The following is a 22152-nucleotide window of genomic DNA, read 5'->3' on the forward strand; positions in this document are numbered from 1 at the left end:
TCACCAATATTGTGTCCCGAAATCCTATGATGCTCACACCACTTCTTCTTATCCACATAACCTGTTGACGGCTTCGGTTGCCGAGGAAAACGGATAACGTTAGCCTCCAAACACGTGTGCAAAGCTTCGGTTAAATTAACCGCCAAAGGTACTGCACGATCATTTTGATTCCGAGTCCACGTCATCGAATGTCCAGGCCCACGCACTCCATACGGTTGAGCACGATTTTTGAAATTAGAACGGTTATCAAATCGATTGTCGTAACGGTTGCGATTATTATACCCTGTATTTCCACGTTCAGTCCATCCCCTCGAATATTGATCTGTAACCGCTCCCTTCTTCGCCTCAAATTACTGTTTTTGCCCTGTAACCGCTGCATTTGGGCGGTTATTTTTTATCTGGTCGCTCTGCTCCTCCCTGATGTACCCTTGTACTCTCTCACGTAAATGCACCATTGTCTCCACAGGTTTTCTACTTAAATTGCTGTTTAAACCCCCCGACTTCAAACCCAATTCAAAAGTTGCAATGCAGATTTCCGGCATCTTATCCTCCAAGTGAACAGATAATTGATTGAAACGCCCCATGTAAGACTGCAAAGTCTCATTTGGTCCCTGACGAACATTGAATAATGTCGCCGGAGTCACCTTTTGAGCACGGCTGGTAGAAAATTGAGACAAGAACTTTGTTGATAACTCCGTGAAATTGACAATTGACCTTGAAGACAAAGTTGTAAACCAAATCATTGCCGACTTCTTGAAAGTTGATGGTAACATTTTACACTTCAACGCGTCTGATGCGCCTACAATAACCATTTTTGTGTTAAAATACACTAAATGGTCCTTTGGATCTGAATCGCCATAATAAGAATCCAGCTTTAGCGTCTTCAAATTATCTGGGACGGCGGTGTTTGCTATTTCCTCTGTGAAAGGTTGGAAATCCACCACCGTCTCAGCCATTCGTCGATCGCCCTCCCGTAATCCCTGTGTCTGATTGAGGTCAGTAAGTTAATTTTGTAACTGTTGATTGTGTTGACGGAGATCATTGAGATCATCCATGATCCGCTGAAGAACATCGGGAGGAACATCATTTTGTTGAATGTGATTCCTCTCTCCGTTCGCCCCGGATCGAGTCACATCGCAGTGAAAAAATAAAGCCTAGGAAAGTATCCTTCGGCCCCACGGTGGGCGCCATTGTTCCGGTATGGAACCACTGAGCGGGCTAATCAAAATAGAGAGCGAATACAAAGTAAACAAGACAAGTAAAATGCGTGAAATGATAGGTTCCCCCACCGCTTGGGTGGTGCCTGTTATTTATAACTTGGGTTTTGGTCCGAACGAACCATGGGTTGCCCGGCCCATTAAGTATACAAACGTTCAGCCCAAATGTCTTATGCATTGGTACGCCCGTATCAGACCAGTAACGGACCATATATTTAAGTATTTGGACTTTGGTAGAATATTTAGTGATGGGTCTGGAGCTGGCGATTCGACCGCAAATTCTGTGACAGTATACAAATAACCAGTTTCGTTCAAATGGAGTAAATCCGTCTCTAATTTTCCTTTCTAAATTCACCTCAGTTAGAAGGATTTTGTGACGGATATATTCTCTGTCGCTAGACTGACAAGGTTTTGTGGGCGATTTATTTTCCGTCAGAAAATATCAATTTCTTGTCTTTTTCTTTTTTAGTTTCTTGGCTTTAAACTAACTTTTTGGTAAATATATTTGTTTTTTTTATATATTATTTTTAACAAAAAAAAAACCCAAAATGTGAAGGATAGTAGAAGTGTAGTAGCATCGCTTGAGAAATCAGAAGTGAAGAAGAAGAAGAAGAAGATGAGATCAGCGCAACAAGTCGGAGAGTTGCTCTTAGTTGCCTCCATCACCAACAGTCTCTCTAAGTCTAAGTCTAAGTCTTGTGCTCCTGTTCTGAATCTCCTCCCTCCTCAACACAAGCAACTCCTCACTGAACCCGTCATCCTCCAAATCCTATCAAACCCTACTCTTCACCCTTCCCACAAACTCCATTTCTTCAACTGGTGTCGCTCCCATCATTCCTCCCCACTTTCCCCCTCTGCTTACTCCCTCATCCTCCGTTCTCTCTCCCGACCTGCCTTCCTCCATCACCTCCTCCCTCTCCTCCATTCCATCAAGCAAGACGCCGTTGTTCTTCATCCTCAATCCTTCAACCCTCTTCTCCACTCCCTCATCATCTCCCATAACTTCCATGAAACCCTCCAGATCTTAGATTACATCCAACAACGACACCTGCTTCAACCGGGATGCACCCCGCTCATCTACAACTCTCTTCTTATTGCTTCCCTTCGAAACAACCACATCCCTCTCGCATTCTCCATCTTCCTCAAGCTCATTGAATTATTCGATCACGATCACGATCACGATCATGCTGCTCTTGATTCCAATTCCAATTCCAATTCCATTGCTTTCAATCAGTTGCTCGTTGCCCTCAGAAAAGCCGACATGAAGCTTGAGTTCCAACAAGTGTTTCACAAACTCATGGACAAGAAAGGCTTCGCTCTTGATACCTGGGGCTACAATATCTGCATTCATGCATTTGGTTGCTGGGGTGATTTGGCTACTTCCTTCAGCCTTTTCCACCAGATGCCTGGCCCTGATTTGTGCACCTATAACTGTCTCATCTCCGTGCTTTGCAAGCTCGGCAAGGTCAAGGATGCACTCATTGTGTGGGAGGATCTCAACGCCTGCGCTCATCAACCTGATCACTTCACCTACACCACCCTTATTCAGGGTTGTTGCAAGACTTATAAAATAGACCACGCCACCAGGATTTTTAACCAAATGCACAACAATGGATTCCGCCCGGGTACAATTGTATACAATTCACTGTTGGATGTACTCTTTAAGGCCACCAAGGTTTCAGAAGCCTGCCAACTGTTTGAGAAAATGGCTCAAGAAGGGGTGAAAGCCTCCTGCCAGACATATAACATTCTGATTCACGGACTGATTAAGAATGGGAGACCAGAAGCTGCTTACACTCTATTTTGTGACCTCAAGAAGAAAGGCCAATTTGTGGATGGAATTACTTACAGCATTATTGTGCTCCAACTTTGTAAAGAGGGCGAGCTGGAGGAGGCGCTCAAATTGCTGGAGGAAATGGAGGGCAGAGGTTTTGTTGTTGACCTTGTTACCATAACGTCACTTATGGTCGGCATTCATAAGCATGGTCGTTGGGACTGGACGGATAGGCTTATGAAGCATGTCAGGGAAGGTGATCTGGTGCCAAAGGTTCTCAGGTGGAAAGCTGGAATGGAAGCTTCTATCAAGAATCCACCTAGCAAGAAAAAGGATTACTCACCCATGTTCCCTTCCAAAGGAGATTTTAGTGAGATCATGAGCATTCTAACTGGTTCTCAGGATGCCAACCTTGATTCTCATGACACCAAAATTGAAGACGAGGAGGGTGATGAGTGGTCGTTGTCTCCGCACATGGATAAATTGGCCAATCAAGTGAAGTCCAGTGGCTATGCCTCCCAGCTGTTTACTCCCACCCCTGGACAAAGAGTTCAACAAAAAGGGTCAGATTCTTTTGACATTGATATGGTGAATACTTTCTTGTCTATATTTTTGGCCAAGGGAAAGTTGAGCTTGGCCTGCAAATTGTTTGAGATTTTCACGGAAGCAGGTGTTGATCCTGTGAGCTATACTTACAATTCTATCATGAGCTCATTTGTCAAAAAAGGCTACTTCAATGAGGCTTGGGCTATTATAACTGAAATGGGAGAAAAGCTTTGCCCGGCTGATATAGCAACGTACAATATGATAATTCAAGGTCTAGGAAAGATAGGAAGAGCAGACCTAGCCAGTGCTATTCTTGATAGGCTCCTGAAACAGGGTGGTTATCTTGACATAGTTATGTATAACACTCTCATTAATGCTCTTGGGAAGGCAGGCCGAATAGATGAGGTGAACAAGTTCTTTGAGCAAATGAAGAGCAGTGGGATAAATCCTGATGTTGTCACGTATAATACTTTAATTGAAGTTCACAGCAAGGCTGGGCTATTGAAGGATGCTTATAAATTCTTAAAAATGATGCTGGATGCTGGATGCACACCTAACCATGTTACAGACACGACTTTAGATTATCTAGGGAGGGAAATTGATAAACTGAGATACCAAAAGGCATCAATTTTGAATGAAAAAGATGACCCTTCATGAGGGGACAAAGTACGATGTCCCACCCTCTTGCAATACCCACTCCATCAACCTTTCCCCATTCAGATTCACTTCCACCAATAAAGCCAAACCCACAGACTATTTTTATGCACCTGCACCCCTCCCCCCTATTTCTGCATCTTATTCTGAATTTAAAATGAAGAAGCAACACCTTCCATCGGTGATGTGGGAGACCAGATCCGGTGAGAGTTGACCAGTCACACTTGATGCTATGAGGAAAGAAGAGGAAGAGGAAGGAGTGCAATACAAGGAGGACGTACGAATCACTGAAGAAGCTTTGATCGGTAACTTACCTTCTTTAGCTTGTGACTATATTATTGTAATGGTGTCAGTGGCATTATTACAGTGTATTTGTATACATATTTGGCTGGGTATAATGACAATTTTGGCAACTGTATGATTTATCAGGCTAATTGTTGTAGATTAAGTGTGATTGTGTTTTTTTTTTTAATCTTTGATGAATTTTTCCAGTTTATATCTTGCCCTTGGTGTGCTATTGACATGTTACCCTGTTGTATTTGGTTGAAAGGCTTCTTTCCCTCTTTGATGAAACTATCCACCAAAGTAATAAAATGTTTAGAAGTGTTTTAATTGATGTTTTCTCACTCTAGATTTATTAAGACCATCCACATGATGCAACTAGAACATATAAAGCTAAATATCTGTTTAGTACTTCTAGTTCTTAAATACAAAACTATGAAGGCTCGTTTGTGTTTTGAAACAGGAGAGATCAAGAAAATAATAATTTTGGCTTAATTATAAGAAAAAACGATTAGTTAGTTATATTACCAATACTAACAGTTTAAGTCCTATTTTGGCTTAATTATTTATGACTGAAACTGAGAATAACTCTAACAAACTATGACTAATGCTATCATCTGAAATGTTTTCCTTTATAGATCGGTTTTACATGGTTGTGGTAAGAACTTTCTTGAAGGTGACTGTATAAATTAGTATATCACAATTTCATTTTGAGTTTTCCATTGACTGTTGTGAGTTGTGTCTGTCACTTTCAAGTAATATGTAGTATCGTACCATAGTACTAATATCTAGGTTTGTAGAATATGTATCGCGAATGGTGGAGATTCTCTTCAAGATCCAGTTCTAATAATGTAAGAGATCTTCATCTCAGGAGATAGTATATTACGAGAGAATTTGGGGAAGGTGAAACCAATGAAAAGATTCCATCAACTTTATCTTTATTCAATTACCAGTCTTTCATGGATAAGGCACCTAGGGGTGTCTAATCAAGCAACTTTGTCTGTCTTTTCTGGGTTTGAGGGAATTGGTGAAAGAGATGTCCTTTTAAGTAAATTAAGCAGTTCAATTTTTGTAACATAAGTTGTCAAGTTAGTATGAACTATCAAAATCATATGCTAATTCAATTGTGCTTGGTGTTTAGGTGCCTTCGTTCTAATGTAAACTACATTAATGGTTATTTGTATACTATACCGCCATTGTCCATGAAAATTTCTCCTCTATTTTATTTTATGTACTACTTTTATTGACTATGAGCAAAATTGTGATTCAAGTTCTGTGGTGCATTATGGTGAATGTCAACCTTTGCAGGTTGCCTTGATTCTTCAGAGGAAAAGGTCATTAACAGAGAATTCAATTTGTCAGGTATGTATCAAGTATCAACCTTACTTATCCTGTTGATCGATGTGAAGGAAAATATGCTCAGCAAGTTAATTGATGTGAAGGAAAATATAGCTTTTATTTGGTAATCTTTTCAACAAACTCATTTCAAAAGATGCCAAATCTATGGAAACCTTTAATTCACTCATTTTGTAACTAAAATACATAATGCAACAAGAAGTTTAATAGAAATACAAATATTTCATTAATCCAGCCACATCTTAGTTTATTAAAACTCTACCTTTTGTGTTCATAGAATAACCTGTTTAGGTCTCCATAAATTAAGAACTTTGGAGCAACAATCACTATTGTTCGCCTATCACATGCTCTCCTTACAGTAGTAGATGTTAAGTATTGCTACTCCATGTATGACATGGAAATGATCTATAGTTGCATTCATCACAAACCTGACAAGTGTATATCATAAAAGTCAAAGATTACATTTTTTACAAAAAAATTCAACGGTTCCAACTCATAATTAATTTAGGATGATGGTTACACATATTTTAATCAACCTTTTATATGATTTGTATGTAACTTGCAATTTCCATAATGGAGACTCGAGCAGTATATAGTGAATTAGCAAATCGCGTTTCTAGATGCAGTTTTTTAAGAAACATTGGGACAGCTTGACAGGGATCGTTCTTCTAAGGAGAAGCTGTTATTGTAACTAACTGGCTGATAGGCTTTATGGTTAGTTAGTAGAATAGTTAGTTAAAGGGAGTTATAGTTAGTTTGTTAAAGGGAGTGTGTTAGAGAATGAGTGTGGAGAGGCTCTTTATAAGAGGGAGGGGATAATAGGTTGCCACAAACAATTCCATCATAATTGAAGTTACCACAAGTAAATATAAAGGCCCTGCTTCCCCCTTAGGTTGGTCACAACCACAAATAAAGATAAAGTCACACCACATACTATTCCATCATAATTGAAGTGACAATGTATAAACTGTTGGTTGTACTTGCAACGGAAAAGGTAGCATGGCCAGCGAAATTCTAATTTACCTTCCCCTTCCTTTCCCTCCAAACCCCGATCCCAAACAAACTCTGAAGTAATTAAGAAGACTTGTTTGTTAAGAAGACCCAGTCATGGATATTTATACTAGAAACCGTGACTGCATACCCAGAGTACATATAACTGGTGACTCTGTCACATAGTCAACGAACTAGGCAAAATTAAAAAGATAGAAACGATTGTCGTACAAAATCAACTAGCCAATCATACCACTAACAAAAACATCAAACATTCTTACTTTTTAGTCCTAAAGGAGAGGACTTGAACCAAGGTACCCATACAGAAGTTGTTCTCTGATACAGCCTATATGCCTCTGCTCTGTTGTCTTGGCTCAACATTCGGTTCTCCACAAGCTTAGTCACATAAGCTAAACACATGGTATTAGCTAATGCTCCTATAACGGTCCATCCATGTCCTAGGTTCCAAGTAAACACAACTAGCCCCCACCACCACAACTGCTCACCGAAGTAATTCGGATGCCGAGAATAATACCATAAGCCATTGTCAAGGACAGGGACCACGGGTTTACCTTGTCCTTTTAGCTTGTTGTTTCTACTCACAAAGTTGTGAAGCTGAGTATCAGCAAAGTATGCTATGACAATGCCTGATACACATACAATTGTGGCTAACAAGTCCCAGATGCTCAAAGGCTGATTGACCGAGTGGATAACATAGAAGGGAAGTGATAATCCCATCAAAAACAACTGCAAGTGTGAGAGAGAAACAAAAATTACTCTTTCAATGGCTGGCATAACAACCAACAAAGTTCATGTTCATCTAAAAGCACAGAAACTAATTAGAAAGCTGACCTGCTGAGGGACGTAGATAGAGAAGAAGGAAACCCACCACCAATGGCTGCCATACTGATGGCTCATATCAGTGAAACGCCAATCCTCCCTGACACCCCACTGCCACTTTTCTCGCCTGAAGTAGTTATGGATGAGCCTGATACTCCACACCCAAGTCAACAGGATCACGATCCTCGACCTCCAGCAATGATACTGAGCCAAAGGATGAGCTGAATAGTAATGAACAAGCATCACAGGTATCACTGTCCAATAGGGATCAATCATCTGCAGAAGTACCATCATCAACAGCGGAAGATGTCAAGTTGAAAAAAAAAACCAAGCTAGAAGCTATATGTATAATACACACACACACACACACACACACAGATACATAAACTGAGTGTTGAAGTGAAGAAAGAAGAGAAGGGAGAACTGTCTGTACCCAGTGGCTGGATTGGATTAAGCCGATGACCCAAAAGAGCACATTCACGTTGAAGAAGAAAAGGACATTGGCTAATAGCAGAGGGTAGTGATAACACCATGTCCACACAGTTGACGTAAAAGATGGGGACTTGGGGTCCGCCACACTGCCATTAGTGGCAGAGAGGAATGAGAGGTAAAAGAGGATGGAGGGAAGGGGAACCAAGAATGCTAGGATGGCGTTTTTCATATTGCTAACAGCAGTGCCGCTGCCCATGGTGGCCTTTATGTCGTGTACTCTGCTGTGTTTCCAAGTTCGTTATGGCTTCCATTTTATAGCAGAACCTCCAAATAATATGTGCCAATGCAAACTTCAGAATGATTCACTTTCTGCCTGCGCATGGGCTCCTAGACAGCCACGCCCACCTAGTTATCATTTAGATGACCCCTTATTCCACACAATGATTAGCTGATTCTATGATCCCAAAAGTATGCATATTCACGCCCATTTCCTTGCATGAGTTTTGATATATCTTATTTCAAAACTAGGTATAGACCACCAGTGCACAATTGAGATTGAGAGCAAATCTTCCAATTTGGCATTAACTATTCTTCTTTGTATGCTAGTAGTAAAGAAGATAATTTATTCAAAGGAGGATGTATAAAGCAAAATTTATTCTATATGAGAATTAAGAAAAGTCAATGTCCTTAAATATAGTAAGGTGGTGGTAAATTTAGATGTTTGTTTTTCCTCATCTCCCAGAAGTTTAGTGATGTGGAAGAAATTTACTTTAGCCTTAAGTCAAACGTAACCAACCAGGCTCTTTATTAGAGTTGAAGCCAGCTGCAATGTGGAGATCGTTAGAGAAGTGAAGGTGGGCAAGTCACATCTAAGAGGTTATAAGAAAATTCAAAACTGCATAAATCCTAGTGTTGCAATGATGTTTGCAGGATAGTGGTGTCCCTAATCATATGTTAGAATCCACTCGCATGACAGCTTAATCATGCAAACTTAATCCAAACAGGGTCCACCACTCTTCCCTATTTGTATTGTACTATCTTTTATTTGCACTTGAAAGGCTAACCTGCCTCAATCCCCGCAATCTACGCAGAAACAAGGAAAGTAAAAAATTGTGTCACGCTTGAGTTGGAGGGAGGACCATAATTGTCATCAATAGCTAATATGCTCTTGTAAATATGCACAACAGGACAACAGGATTCCAGAAATTCCATGGACAAAGAACCATGCTACCGGGGCCAGGAAGTCCTCTCAGCAATCAAATAATAAGGTCCACTTCTGATATAGAGTGCATGCTCTCTCTTTTTGTCCAAAGTGCATGCTATTTGTTTTTGGTAAATGCATGCTTTTTTTCCAATTTTGTATTTGGGCCTTAGCAGTTGTGGAAAATGATGGTCCTATAAGATTTACACATGAAAAAAGATTTGTACAATGTAGTCAAAGTGGGCTGCATTTAATGAGTGGTTCATCAAGTGAAACAGAGTGCTTCAGATTCCGAATTCACTTTACGTCAAAATGCTCATGGGTATTTATTTCCCCAATTCTGAGTTCATGCAAGCTAAGAAGAATTGTTAATGTCAATTTTTTTGTGTGGTTAAAATGTCAATTTGTTGGGATAACAAGGCGTTTACGTGTTGTAATCCAAAAATAAGATGCCAAACTCATGATGAATTACTAAATTAGAAAGTAAGCTAAGTATATAATAATGTTTGAGCAGTATTATTTGCTTGGCTATTAACATATATAACCCTTTAACCAGTACAACTTATGTATAAGTGTAGTTTCAAAAAAAAAACTTATGTATAAGTGTAATTAGGTTCATTTTAGTTTTAGATAAACTTCATTTTGCACATTGGACATCAAAATAGGGAGTGAACTCTCGGGGAAGTTTCGTGGTTGGAGTGGGAAGAGATACCAACAACAACCATTAAACTTTGTAAAGTGACATGAACTAGAAATATCTTCTTTTTCTATAAAAAAAAAAAAACAGTATCTTATAATCTTTCACACTTGCACAATGAATGTTTATTTTGGTCAATACACAATGAATGTGAAAGTAAAGCAATTCCCACATTATTTCTTGGAACATACATCTTGTGCGTGTTTAGATTAGATTAGAACAGCGGACAGGACAAGCCAGCAATGTTGGATTTGATGTGTTCTCCACACGTTATTATATAGTTGATCTGATCATCATCCTTTGACTAACTCCACTCCACTCAATAGCCGCCTCTCACCTCATCATCGTTCAATGCAAATTTATTTATTTTATTCCATTTGAATGGATTGAATACAAATAGAATAGTAGCAACTAGCAACATTTTTCCTTTCATTTCTATTGTGATTATTATATCCAAACTTGTCAGCATCACTCACGCCATGCTGGTCAATGGATGGTCTCTGCCTGCTAACTCTTTCCTTTCCTTTTGCACTTTGTCCTCCTAATCTAAAGCCTCCACTTTTTCCTTTTGCTCTTCTCTTCTGATGAGATGACACAGGGAACAACTCTCAGTCGCAGCAGACATAGACCAACAAAATTCATCCAATCAACATCAACACGACCCTGTTCTTCTTTTTTCATGTACATGTTTTCCAAATTCATAACACTAGTTTGTTGGTTCCTCCTCCTCCTCATCCTTCATGTTCAAGCCTCCTCTTGTAACCAACTTGATAGAGACTCACTCTTGGCATTCTCCATGAACATATCCCCTCATCCTCCTCTCAATTGGTCTGCTTCTGTTGATTGCTGCCTCTGGGAAGGTGTTGTTTGTGATGATGACCGACTCAGAGTTATTCATCTATTGCTTCCATCCAGAGCTCTCATTGGATTCATCTCCCCATCTCTCACAAACCTCACTGCTCTCTCTCACCTTAATCTTTCAAATAATCGCTTATCTGGTCATCTCCCAACCCAGTTTTTCTCACTTTTAAACCACCTGCAGATTCTTGATTTGAGCTACAATCGTCTCTCTGGTCAATTGCCGCTCTTTGTTGCTAGTAACAGCAGTGCCATTGGGAGTTTGATATCTTTTAATGTTAGTAAAAACAGCTTCACAGGTCAAATTCCCACTTCTCTCCTTTGCAGTAAAGACAACAACAACAACTCATCGTCTCTCAGATTCTTGGATTTTTCCTACAACCATTTTGATGGCAGGATTCAGCCTGGACTAGGAGCATGTTCCCAGCTGGAGAAATTTCGAGCAGGTTTCAATTCACTGCATGGTCCTCTTCCCACTGATATTTTTCATACTGTTGCTCTCAAAGAAATATCATTGCCCCTCAATAAATTCACTGGAACCATTGCTGATGATATAGCTAACCTGACCAACCTCACAGTTTTGGAGCTCTACTCCAATAGTTTCACAGGCACCATTCCCCGGGATATTGGCAACCTCTCCAAATTGGAACGGCTAGTCCTTCGCGGCAACAATCTAACTGGTTCTCTGCCACCATCTCTGATGAACTGTGTCAATCTTGTCATGTTGGATTTAAGGATCAACTCCTTGGAGGGAAATCTCTCAGCTTTCAATTTCTCCAAACTCCTCAGACTCACTACACTTGACCTTGGCAACAACAGCTTTACCGGTATTTTGCCACCAACCCTCTATGCTTGCAAGTCACTTAAGGCAGTGAGGCTAGCATCTAATCAGCTTGAGGGGCAGATCTCACCAGACATACTTAAACTTCAGTCTCTGGCTTTCCTATCAGTTTCTACCAACAATCTACATAATGTCACTGGGGCTCTAAGGATTCTCATGGGGTTTAAGAACCTTAGTACCCTTATGCTCTCCCAGAATTTTTTAGGTGAAATGGTGCCAGATGATGCAAACATAATAGACCAGGATGGATTCCCAAAGATCCAAGTTCTAGCCTTGGGTGCTTGTAATTTCACAGGCCAAATACCAGGCTGGCTTATGAAGCTTAAGAAGCTTGAGGTCTTGGATCTGTCCTATAACCAAATTAGTGGTGCAATTCCTCCTTGGCTGGGCACACTTCCTCAGCTTTTCTACATAGACTTGTCTTTTAACCATCTTACAGGAAAATTTCCTACAGAGCTTACAAGGCTTCCAGCACTGACATCTGAGCTGGCATATGATAAAGCAGAAAGGACTTACCTGGAGTTACCCCTATTTGCTAATGCCAACAATGTTTCCCAGCTGCAATATTATCAGCTTTCGAACCTGCCTCCAGCATTATATGTGGGAAACAATAGCCTCAGTGGCAGTATCCCCATCGATATTGGGAAACTGAAAGTCCTTCATCACCTTGATCTCAGTTGTAACAAATTCTCTGGCAATATCCCAGTTCAAATTTCTAACTTGACTAACTTAGAGAAACTATACCTCTCAGGAAACCAACTATCTGGTAAAATTCCTGCTTCTCTCAACCATTTGCATTTTCTGTCTTTTTTCAGTGTAGCACACAATGATCTTTGTGGACAGATACCAAATGGCGTTCAATTTGATACTTTCCCACCCTCCAGCTTTGAAGGAAACCCTCAATTGTGTGGTTCAGTTATTCAGCGCCCTTGTCTTCCTAGAAAAGGTGGTGCTGCAGGTGGTCACAGTAAAAAAAGAAATATAACTATTGGATTTGTCATTGCAGCTTGTTTTGGTACTGTTTCATTCATTTCAGTGTTGATAGTATGGATAGTAGCCAAGAGGAGGATCAATCCTGGAGGAGACCTTGACATGATTGAACCAGAATCAATTTATGCCAACTCTAACAGTGGGGTCCATCAGGAGTTTGACAAGGAAGCTAGCTTAGTGGTATTGTTCCCTAATAAAACAAATGAAATCAAGGACCTTACCATGCTTGAAATATTAAATGCCACTGAAAATTTCAGTCAGGAAAACATTATAGGCTGTGGAGGCTTTGGTTTGGTTTATAAAGCAACGTTACCAGATGGAACTACTCTAGCCATCAAGAAACTTTCAGGAGATATGGGTCTAATGGAGAGGGAATTCAAAGCAGAGGTAGAGGCTTTGTCAACAGCACAACATGAAAATCTGGTTGTATTGGAAGGCTATTGTGTGCACGAGGGCTTTCGACTTCTCATATATAATTACATGGAAAATGGAAGTCTGGATTACTGGTTGCATGAAAAGGCTGATGGTCCATCTCAACTTGATTGGCCTACTCGACTGAAGATAGCACAAGGTACAAGTTGTGGATTGGCTTACCTGCATCAGATATGTGAACCACACATAGTGCATCGTGATATAAAGTCAAGCAATATACTCCTTGATGAAAAGTTTGAGGCACATGTAGCTGATTTTGGGTTGGCGCGATCGATTCTTCCTTATCATACTCATGTTTCAACTGAACTTGTTGGTACATTAGGTTACATTCCCCCAGAATACGGACAAGCATGGATAGCAACTCTCAGAGGAGATATCTATAGCTTGGGGGTTGTCATGCTTGAGCTGCTCACTGGGAGGAGGCCTGTGGATCTATCCCGGCCCAAAATGTCAGCGGAGTTGGTTGCCTGGGTTCAACAAATGAGGAGTGAAAGAAAACAAGATCAAGTCTTTGATCCTCGTTTGATAAGGAAAGGCTATGAAGAAGAGATGGTGCAGGTGCTTGATGTGGCCTGCATGTGTGTCAACCAGAATCCTTTCAAGAGACCAAGCATCAAAGAAGTTGTTGAATGGTTGAAGAACGTAGGATCATCCAACCAGGATAATGCATATGAATAAAGAGCAGAGGATATTTTAGTTCTTGACAATTTTTACAGTAGGTATGTATACTTGTGCAGAAAAATTGCATTGCTATAAATACAGAATCATTTCTTTCACTGTAAATGAGGATTCTCCCTATCAGAGTAATTTCTTATGCAGAAACTATAACTTCACAGACAGCTTTTAGCTCTTCCCGATGAATTCAGCATCCTGAACTCCACAAGCCTATGTTATGTCATAAATGTTTTATCATGAATTAAATGTTGAAGTTTATGGCTTACTAATTTAATTACCATTGTCATTTAATATCAGACATTTTTTTTATTGAACGCATATAGTTTAAGTTCATATAGCACAAGACTATATTTCAGGCCATCCGGCATAAGACCATTTGTTTGATTCTTTTGGACAAATTATTTTGTTGACACTGCATATTCAAGAATAAGTGAACTAAATGGTGACTGGTATAACAAATTTGGTACTACCTTGTTCAACAGGAAAAAACTTTTGCATGCTTTACTGCCAAAGAATATACACTGAAACTTTGAGAATTGAGATATCAAACTGAATTAAGTTTTACATTACATTTGGTTACTTTTGTTACTGAATGAAATACCACAAACAAGTTTTCTATCATATAGGATATAGCAAAGGAATTGTCAAACATAATGATTAACTGGTTTTCATTCTACGAATCAGCAATGTAATTGAACACTAAAACAAATTATATTTATGCACCCTTTGCTTTCACCTTCCTGCAATGCTTCTGCAAATGAGATATTAAGCAAGAAATAGAATGATGCATAATGTATACATTAGTCTATTGTGTGTATCAAAGATAAAGAAATAGCAGAAGGAGAAGCAGAACTGCTGTGTTATACATGAACCATATTCAGTAGAACCGCCAAGCTAAGTGAGAATCGACCGGCTTGAGCATCATAAACTAGGAACAGAACATACTCAAGTCCCTATGCAAGAAAGGCAAATTGTGGAAATAGCGTGAGAAATCAAAGAATGTAGAATGACCAGAGAGAGACTTCACTAGTCTAGGCTATTGACTGACTCATGTGGACATGTAAATTCCAATTTATAGTAAGCTGGCTTACAATTTACCTGATTATTGGACTGTCTTCATATATCTCATCTGAAGCTCTCAACTTCTGAACTTTCTTGTATATTTTTGGGGTAAGGATTTTAGGTGAGTGAATCAATGACATGCAACTGTCTGGTCGTGAATCAATGACATGAAACTATTTGTATTTCCTGCTAATTTACTCTATACTTTAGAATATACGGCTGGCCAGTTAGATTGTGCATTTTATGTTTGGAAGTTACGGCCACAAGATCATCATCCTATTGCATGCAGTGCAAAGAAACAACAGGGTCAAGAAGCCAGGTGCGTGTTGTCTGTCCAAATCAACCTTAGTTTGACATTAACATTTCATGAATTCTCTCAACATTTTCATTTTAATTAATAAAAAATTGGTCTCGCTACTACGATTTGCATATGCATAAGTGAAATTCCATCGATAGTTTGCATTTCCCAGCATGCGAATGCTCACACACACATGTGAACAGTAAGCTATAACAATATTTTGTGCCGATGAAGTAACTTAATTTGTATATAATGATTTAGAACTTTACAACTCGCTTGCAGTTACATTAACATATAACAACACTTGCATACGTGGAGTACTGAAGCTGTAATGCGGCATTACTAATGGCACTTGTGGAAGCCTTAAGTAGTAGTACAACAAAGCCCTTAGTAGGAGTAGCATAGAGAAGTAGTGTAGTGTTCACAGGGAAGGACTAAATTTCATTCATTCATTTATTTTTGTTCAGTTGGCAGCTCCGTCCGTAGTGTTCTGGTTGTTGAAAAGTCAGTAGCAGTGAGGAAGCAGGGTGTGCATAAAACTCACCTTTTTCCCATAAAAACCCATTGGCCTTTGCTCAAATGGATAAAAAAGAGTGGAAAAAAGGTGGCGGTGCTACAGCAAAGTCCAGTCCACAGAACCCAACTGAACAAGGAGCTAAGGTAATTCCTTTAACCAAACATCAACCTCAAATAGAAAAACAAAGGGGCAGAGAATACATAAAACTATATATATATATATATATATATGTGTGTGTGTGTGTGTGTGTGTGTGTGCGTGTGTAAAGAGGGAGGAGGAAAATGAAGAGTAGTGGATTTCAGTCATCTCCTTGGATATACCAACAGAGGAGCATGGTGGCACAACGGCGAAGGATGTAGAGACGAGCACGTTGCTCCTTAACTAAAGAAGCGCACTTGTTGCTAAACTTATAGCCCTTTCTCTTTGCAGCTCCTTGCAATTGCTTGTAGTGTTGGACCTCAGCCATGGCTTCTGATCAGTGCTGATAGCTAGTGTTCTTCAAAGGATCGAGAATAAGAACACCGAAAAAAAGTGGAAAAAAAACTCTACAAGAGATAGAGCTTGAGTTAGTAAGTGGAGCAGAGGGAGTAATATATGTACATAAGCATAGATAGAAAGGCAAAGGTTGGCTGTTGATAGCTTGTGAATGTGGGCAGGCTCGAAATCTGAGGGATTTGCATTTGAATGAAGGGAGGGGAGGGGGGAATGAACCCCCCTTTCTTAATGCAATTAAATACTTGTGTGTATGTTACTTACCAATGTAAATCAAAGTGGATGGCGTACAAAACCATGCAAAGGTTCATTAGAAAAGTGGCAAAGGTGAGCATGAAAAGTGGATGTAGTATTTAACCATGGGAACATGCTGAGGTGTATTGGAGCTTTGGTTGGATTCTACCTTGGCCTTTGCCTCACGTTACCAAGTTCCAACTACATTTTTTTACTTGGAATGATTAAGCCAAATGTGGCCAGCTGTTATGTTGGCTATGATGACAGTTTGTTAATACAAAACATGTCCTTAGCTTAATGTATTATGAAGTAGTAATTAGACTTATCCTAAAGACAGATACTATCTCAGTTTTTTAACCCAATATTTTCTGTATGAATCATTGAATCTTGATAATTAGGTTGATTAATGCCGATGAAATATGTTCCTTTGTGAGATGTATTATTAATTATGACCTATTTTCTAATGTGTTGTAAAGTAAGCATAAACTTCATATGGAGTAGTTTTCCTTCTTGTTTTAAGACTTTTTCATTCTTTTGGTGACTGACAGATATAAATCAATGAGCTAGAATTCTTGCATTTTCAAGAATCAAGAATGTGATTCACCGATAGATAGAGAGGGTGGGGGATTTGCAAATCAGTACATGCCTAGTCAAATTATACTCTTCAGTTTTGGTGGAGTTTGGTGCCTGACTTCCAGCATGATATTCATTAAGATCTTTTTGGGATGCCAATTTTACCTTGAATAGATATATTTGATTTTTTAAAATAATTCAGCATTAACTTATGCTGGATAAATGCAGATGGCAGATATGATCCGGATATAGAAGATGCGGTTCAGTGGTTCCATAGGTAAGGGAAAGTTGCTTGATATCATTGATACTTACCAATACACATATCATATATCGGTATAGAAATATATACTCCTCATCTTTAATTTGAACTGCATCTAACTAAGCTATTTTATTTGACAGTGTTAAATTAAATGATCAGTTTTATATATATAACACTTCCATTCCCTTGTAATTTGAACTGCATCTTTAATTTAACTAGGATTTTAGTCCGTCTCCGTGCGACGAGCAGTTCTTCAATTTATCATATTTATTCAATCAATTTATTTAACTCCATCTATTTAAATCACATACCAATTATTATAACATTTACTAATCACAACACAAAATATGACTTAACCGAAAAATAGGCATCAACGACTAATTATAAACATAAATATGTATAACAAAAGTTGTATTTTCATTTATCTTTGTCAAAATAACTTGAATACAATTACATTGTTAAAGTTTCTGTTATAAATATACGAAGCCTCAGAGTGAAAATGATGAAAATCTTTTCACAACAGGGTATGGTCAACAATATACATATATTCATAAAGAAATTTCAGTGTCAAATACATATCAGAAAAACACAGAAAGTATTAATTTCCTTATTGTACAAACTAACTCAAGCAATTGACCTAGTTACACAAGAAAATTGTCTCACACGCTAGTCATGTAAACAAATGATGATCAAGTAAACAAATTATTTTAATCTACTTCCAAGTATGGTTACCTCTGAGAGGAGTGTGGGTACATGAAAATCATGATTACTATTATTTTGTATTACTAATTAGTACATTATATGTATTAATAAGTCAACTAAGTAAATATCTTACCTGGATGCACAAAGAAGAATAGATAAGAAAATTAAATTTGTCAATTACTTACTTGTCACATGATAGAAGATATACAAAGAGATAGAGTTGAACGTCTCTTCTCCATGTTCGGCAATTAGCAGGAGCAACGACGCTGACGCGAATCCTAACTGCTGCACAAAGTGGGACGAACACAAGTTTGTCTATTGTTGAACAGGAAACGAAACAAAGCTCAGATAAAAAACAATGGAAGGCTGAAAAGGGAAGGAGAGAAAGTGAATCCAAACTAAAAGGGCGAGAATAAGAAAATTAATTTTATTATGACAAATTCACGTCCCTGGGAAAAGAAAAAAAAAAATCATAGACCTGCCCAAACATTTAACAAAAAATTAAATTTCCTCATTCAACAAAAAATATTGGGCAGCCCAGAGTTTCAGAAAATCAATTGGCCCGCAGAGCTAATTTCTAGTTAGCCAAAAAAAAATTAACATACTTACCCAAAAAAAAGTAAAATAACATAAGTTTCATAAAAAAAACTCTACACAATTAGGACAAATGAAAAAAATCATGTCTCACTCAATCCACATGAAATAAGTGGACTATCACAACATTCAAGTAAAACAATTATCTTACTTTTTTGTTAGAAATATCCTAGTTATCAAATAATGTTAATACATAATTCATCCACAAGCTTCGAACTCTGTCCCCTTCACACTTAACCCTTCCCAACCCCTACGCAAAATTAGTCCTATCACTTCTGCTAACATTCACAAAAAATCCTAACTTTCACTTCAAATTTGAACTCCAAAGCTAAATAATATCAACTCTAAAATACTAAGACATATAATAAGAAATATATTCCAATCTTCAAAGTGAATCAAAAATATACTTAAAATAATAGTTGAACTATTTAAATCTAATAAGTTCAAATGATAGCCTAGCTTTACAAATAACTTACTCACATTCACAAGCTTCGAACCCTGTCCCCTTCAAACTTAACCATTCTCATCCCCTACGCGAAATTAGTCCTATCACTTCGGCTAACATTCACAAAAAACCCTAACTTTCACTTCAAATTTGAACTCCAAAGCTAAATAATATCAACTCTAAAATACTAAGACATATAATAGGAAATATATTCCAATCTTCAATGTGAATTAAAAATATACTTAAAAACAATAGTTGAACTATTTCAATCTAATAAGTTCAAATGATAGCCTAGCTTTACAAATAACTTACTCACATCCACAAGTTTCGTACCCTGTCCCCTTCACACTTAACCCTTCCCGTCCCGTACGCGAAATTAGTCCTATCACTTCGGCTAACATTCACAAAAAACCCTAACTTTCACTTCAAATTTGAACTCCAAAGCTAAATAATATCAACTCTAAAATACTAAGACATATAATAGGAAATATATTCCAATCTTCAATGAGAATTAAAAATATACTTAAAAACAATAGTTGAACTATTTCAATCTATTAAGTTCAAATGATAGCCTAGCTTTACAAATAACTTACTCACATCCACAAGTTTCGTACCCTGTCCCCTTCACACTTAACCCTTCCCGTCCTGTACGCGAAATTAGTCCTATCACTTTGGCTAACATTCACAAAAGACCCTAACTTTCACCTCAAATTTGAACTACAAAGCTAAATAATATCAACTCTAAAATACTAAGACATATAATAGAAAATATATTCCAATCTTTAAAGTGAATCAAAAATATACTTAAAAATAATAGTTTAACTATTTAAATCTAATAACTTCAAATGATAGCCTAGCTTTACAAATAACTTACTCACATCCACAAGTTTCGAACCCTGTCTCCTTCACACTTAACCCTTCTCATCCCCTACGCGAAATTAGTCCTATCACTTCGGCTAACATTCACAAAAAATCCTAACTTTCACTTCAAATTTCAACTCCAAAGCTAAATAATATCAACTCTAAAATACTAAAACATATAATAGGAAATATATTCCAATCTTCAAAGTGAATAAAAAATATATTTAAAAATAATAGTTGAACTATTTAAATCTAATAGGCTTAAATATGTTGGAGGTCCCCCTAAAATAGGGGTCCTTTGGTTAAGGCCCGTACAAATTTTTTTGGGTGGAATAAGTCCCTAATGTGAAAATAATATATAGTGATAAACCCTTGTCGTGAGGTTCTGTTTAATTTCTAATGATTCTGCAAACGACGTTGACGTGGATTATATTTTGTGAAAATTATTCAATTAAAGAAAGTGTCACGTAAGTAAATTAGAGTTAAAAAAATAAAAGAAATAAAAACCAAAAGCAAAAAACCCAAGTAAAATCCCCAAACATACTTGAGTTTTTTACTTTGGGTTTTTATTTTTTTCAACCCTCTTTAATTGAATAATTTTCACAAAATATAATCCACGTCAGCGCCGTTTGCAGAATCATCAGAAATATAATGGAACCTCACGGCAGGAGCTTATCACCATATATTATTTTCACATTAGTGGCTTATTCCACCCAAAAAAAATTGTAGGGGCCTTAACCAAAGGACGTTTGTTTTTTCTATTTTTTTATTGTTTTTGCGGCATGCCCGAGTGGTAAGGCGGGGGACTGCAAATCCTTTTTCCCCAGTTCAAACCCCTATTTTAGAGGGACTTCCAACATATTTAAGCCAATCTAATAAGTTCAAATGATAGCCTAACTTTACAAATAACTTACTCACATCCACAAGCTTTGAACCTTGTCCCCTTCACACTTAACCCTTCCCGTCCCCAACGCAAAATTAGTCCTATCACTTCAGCTAACATTCACAAAAAAACCCTAACTTTCACCTCAAATTTGAACTCCAAATCTAAATAATATCAACTCTAAAATACTAAGACATATATAATAGGAAATATATTCCAATCTTTAAAGTGAATCAAAAATATACTTAAAAATTGATAGTTGAACTATTTAAATCTAATAAGTTCAAATGATAGCTTAGCTTTACAAATAACTTACTCACATCCATAAGCTTCGAACCCTGTCCCCTTCAAACTTAACAATTCTCATCCCCTACGCGAAATTAGTCCTATCACTTCGGTTAACATTCACAAAAAACCCTAACTTTCACTTCAAATTTGAACTCCAAGGCTAAATAATATCAACTCTAAAATACTAAGACATATAATAGGAAATATATTCCAATCTTCAATGTGAATTAAAAATATAATTAAAAATAATAGTTGAACTATTTCAATCTAATAAGTTCAAATGATAGCCTAGCTTTACAAATAACTTACTCACATCCACAAGTTTCGTACCCTGTCCCCTTCACACTTAACCCTTCTTGTCCCCTACGCGAAATTAGTCCTATCACTTCGGTTAACATTCACAAAAAACCCTAACTCTCACTTTAAATTTGAACTCCAAAGCTAAATAATATCAACTCTAAAATACTAAGACATATAATAGAAAATATATTCCAATCTTCAAAGTGAATCAAAAATATACTTAAAAATAATAGTTGAACTATTTAAATCTAATAACTTCAAATGATAGCCTAGCTTTACAAATAACTTACTCACATCCACAAGTTTCGAACCCTGTCCCCTTCACACTTAACCCCTCCCATCCCCTACGCGAAATTAGTCCTAGTACTTCGGCTAACATTCACAAAAAACCCTAACTTTCACTTTAAATTTGAACTCCAATGTTAAATAATATCAACTCTAAAATACTAAGACATATAATAGGAAATATATTTCAATCTTCAAAGTGAATAAAAAATATACTTAAAAGTGATTAGAAGAACAAAATATTGCTCCAACCAATCTCATTTTAAGAGGTTAAATATTTAATACAAAAGGATTAAATTGAAAATCTACTGAATGAGGTAAATTACGATAATGCTTTCAGAAAGATAACTTCGTCCAAAATAAGAAGAGAAAAACTATAAATAATAACATATATTTATCTATAACAACCTGGTTAATAAAACTCCACCATAAACACATTTGTTATTATTACCTGTTTATTCGACCATCGTGGAAACAACTAAAATGAGCTTCCAAATAAAGACAATATTTAAAAAAATTCTAGAACTTTTGTTTGGAACCAGTAAACAATTATAGAACTACAAAGGAATAACAA

The 22152-nt window shown here is 37.5% G+C and overlaps 3 protein-coding genes across 4 annotated transcripts; 2 read left to right on the forward strand and 1 right to left on the reverse strand.

Moving 5' to 3' along the window:
* Positions 1 to 1833: 1833 nt before the first annotated feature.
* On the forward strand, positions 1834 to 4194 carry LOC130727353 (pentatricopeptide repeat-containing protein At4g01570). The gene has a single exon (XM_057578458.1). The coding sequence runs from the start codon at positions 1834 to 1836 to the stop codon at positions 4192 to 4194; it is 2361 nt and encodes a 786-aa protein (XP_057434441.1).
* Position 4195: 1 nt separating this feature from the next.
* On the forward strand, positions 4196 to 14050 carry LOC130731450 (tyrosine-sulfated glycopeptide receptor 1-like). Of its 2 annotated transcripts, none has more exons than XM_057583750.1 (3): positions 4196 to 4496; positions 5782 to 5835; positions 9183 to 14050. In XM_057583750.1, the coding sequence occupies exon 3, from the start codon at positions 10579 to 10581 to the stop codon at positions 13786 to 13788; it is 3210 nt and encodes a 1069-aa protein (XP_057439733.1). In that variant the 5' UTR covers positions 4196 to 4496; positions 5782 to 5835; positions 9183 to 10578; the 3' UTR covers positions 13789 to 14050. The 2 variants fall into 2 exon arrangements, with proteins under 2 accessions (XP_057439733.1, XP_057439732.1); XM_057583749.1 differs by having other exon boundaries at positions 9279 to 14050.
* Positions 6740 to 8662, reverse strand: LOC130731452 (uncharacterized protein C594.04c-like). Its single transcript, XM_057583751.1, has 3 exons — positions 8093 to 8662; positions 7672 to 7935; positions 6740 to 7566 (listed from the first exon to the last, which is right to left on the reverse strand). The coding sequence occupies exons 1-3, from the start codon at positions 8345 to 8347 to the stop codon at positions 7087 to 7089; spliced, it is 999 nt and encodes a 332-aa protein (XP_057439734.1). The 5' UTR covers positions 8348 to 8662; the 3' UTR covers positions 6740 to 7086.
* Positions 14051 to 22152: the final 8102 nt, after the last annotated feature.

Source organism: Lotus japonicus, chromosome 1 (genome assembly GCF_012489685.1).
Source record: "Lotus japonicus ecotype B-129 chromosome 1, LjGifu_v1.2".
Lineage (NCBI taxonomy): Eukaryota > Viridiplantae > Streptophyta > Magnoliopsida > Fabales > Fabaceae > Lotus > Lotus japonicus.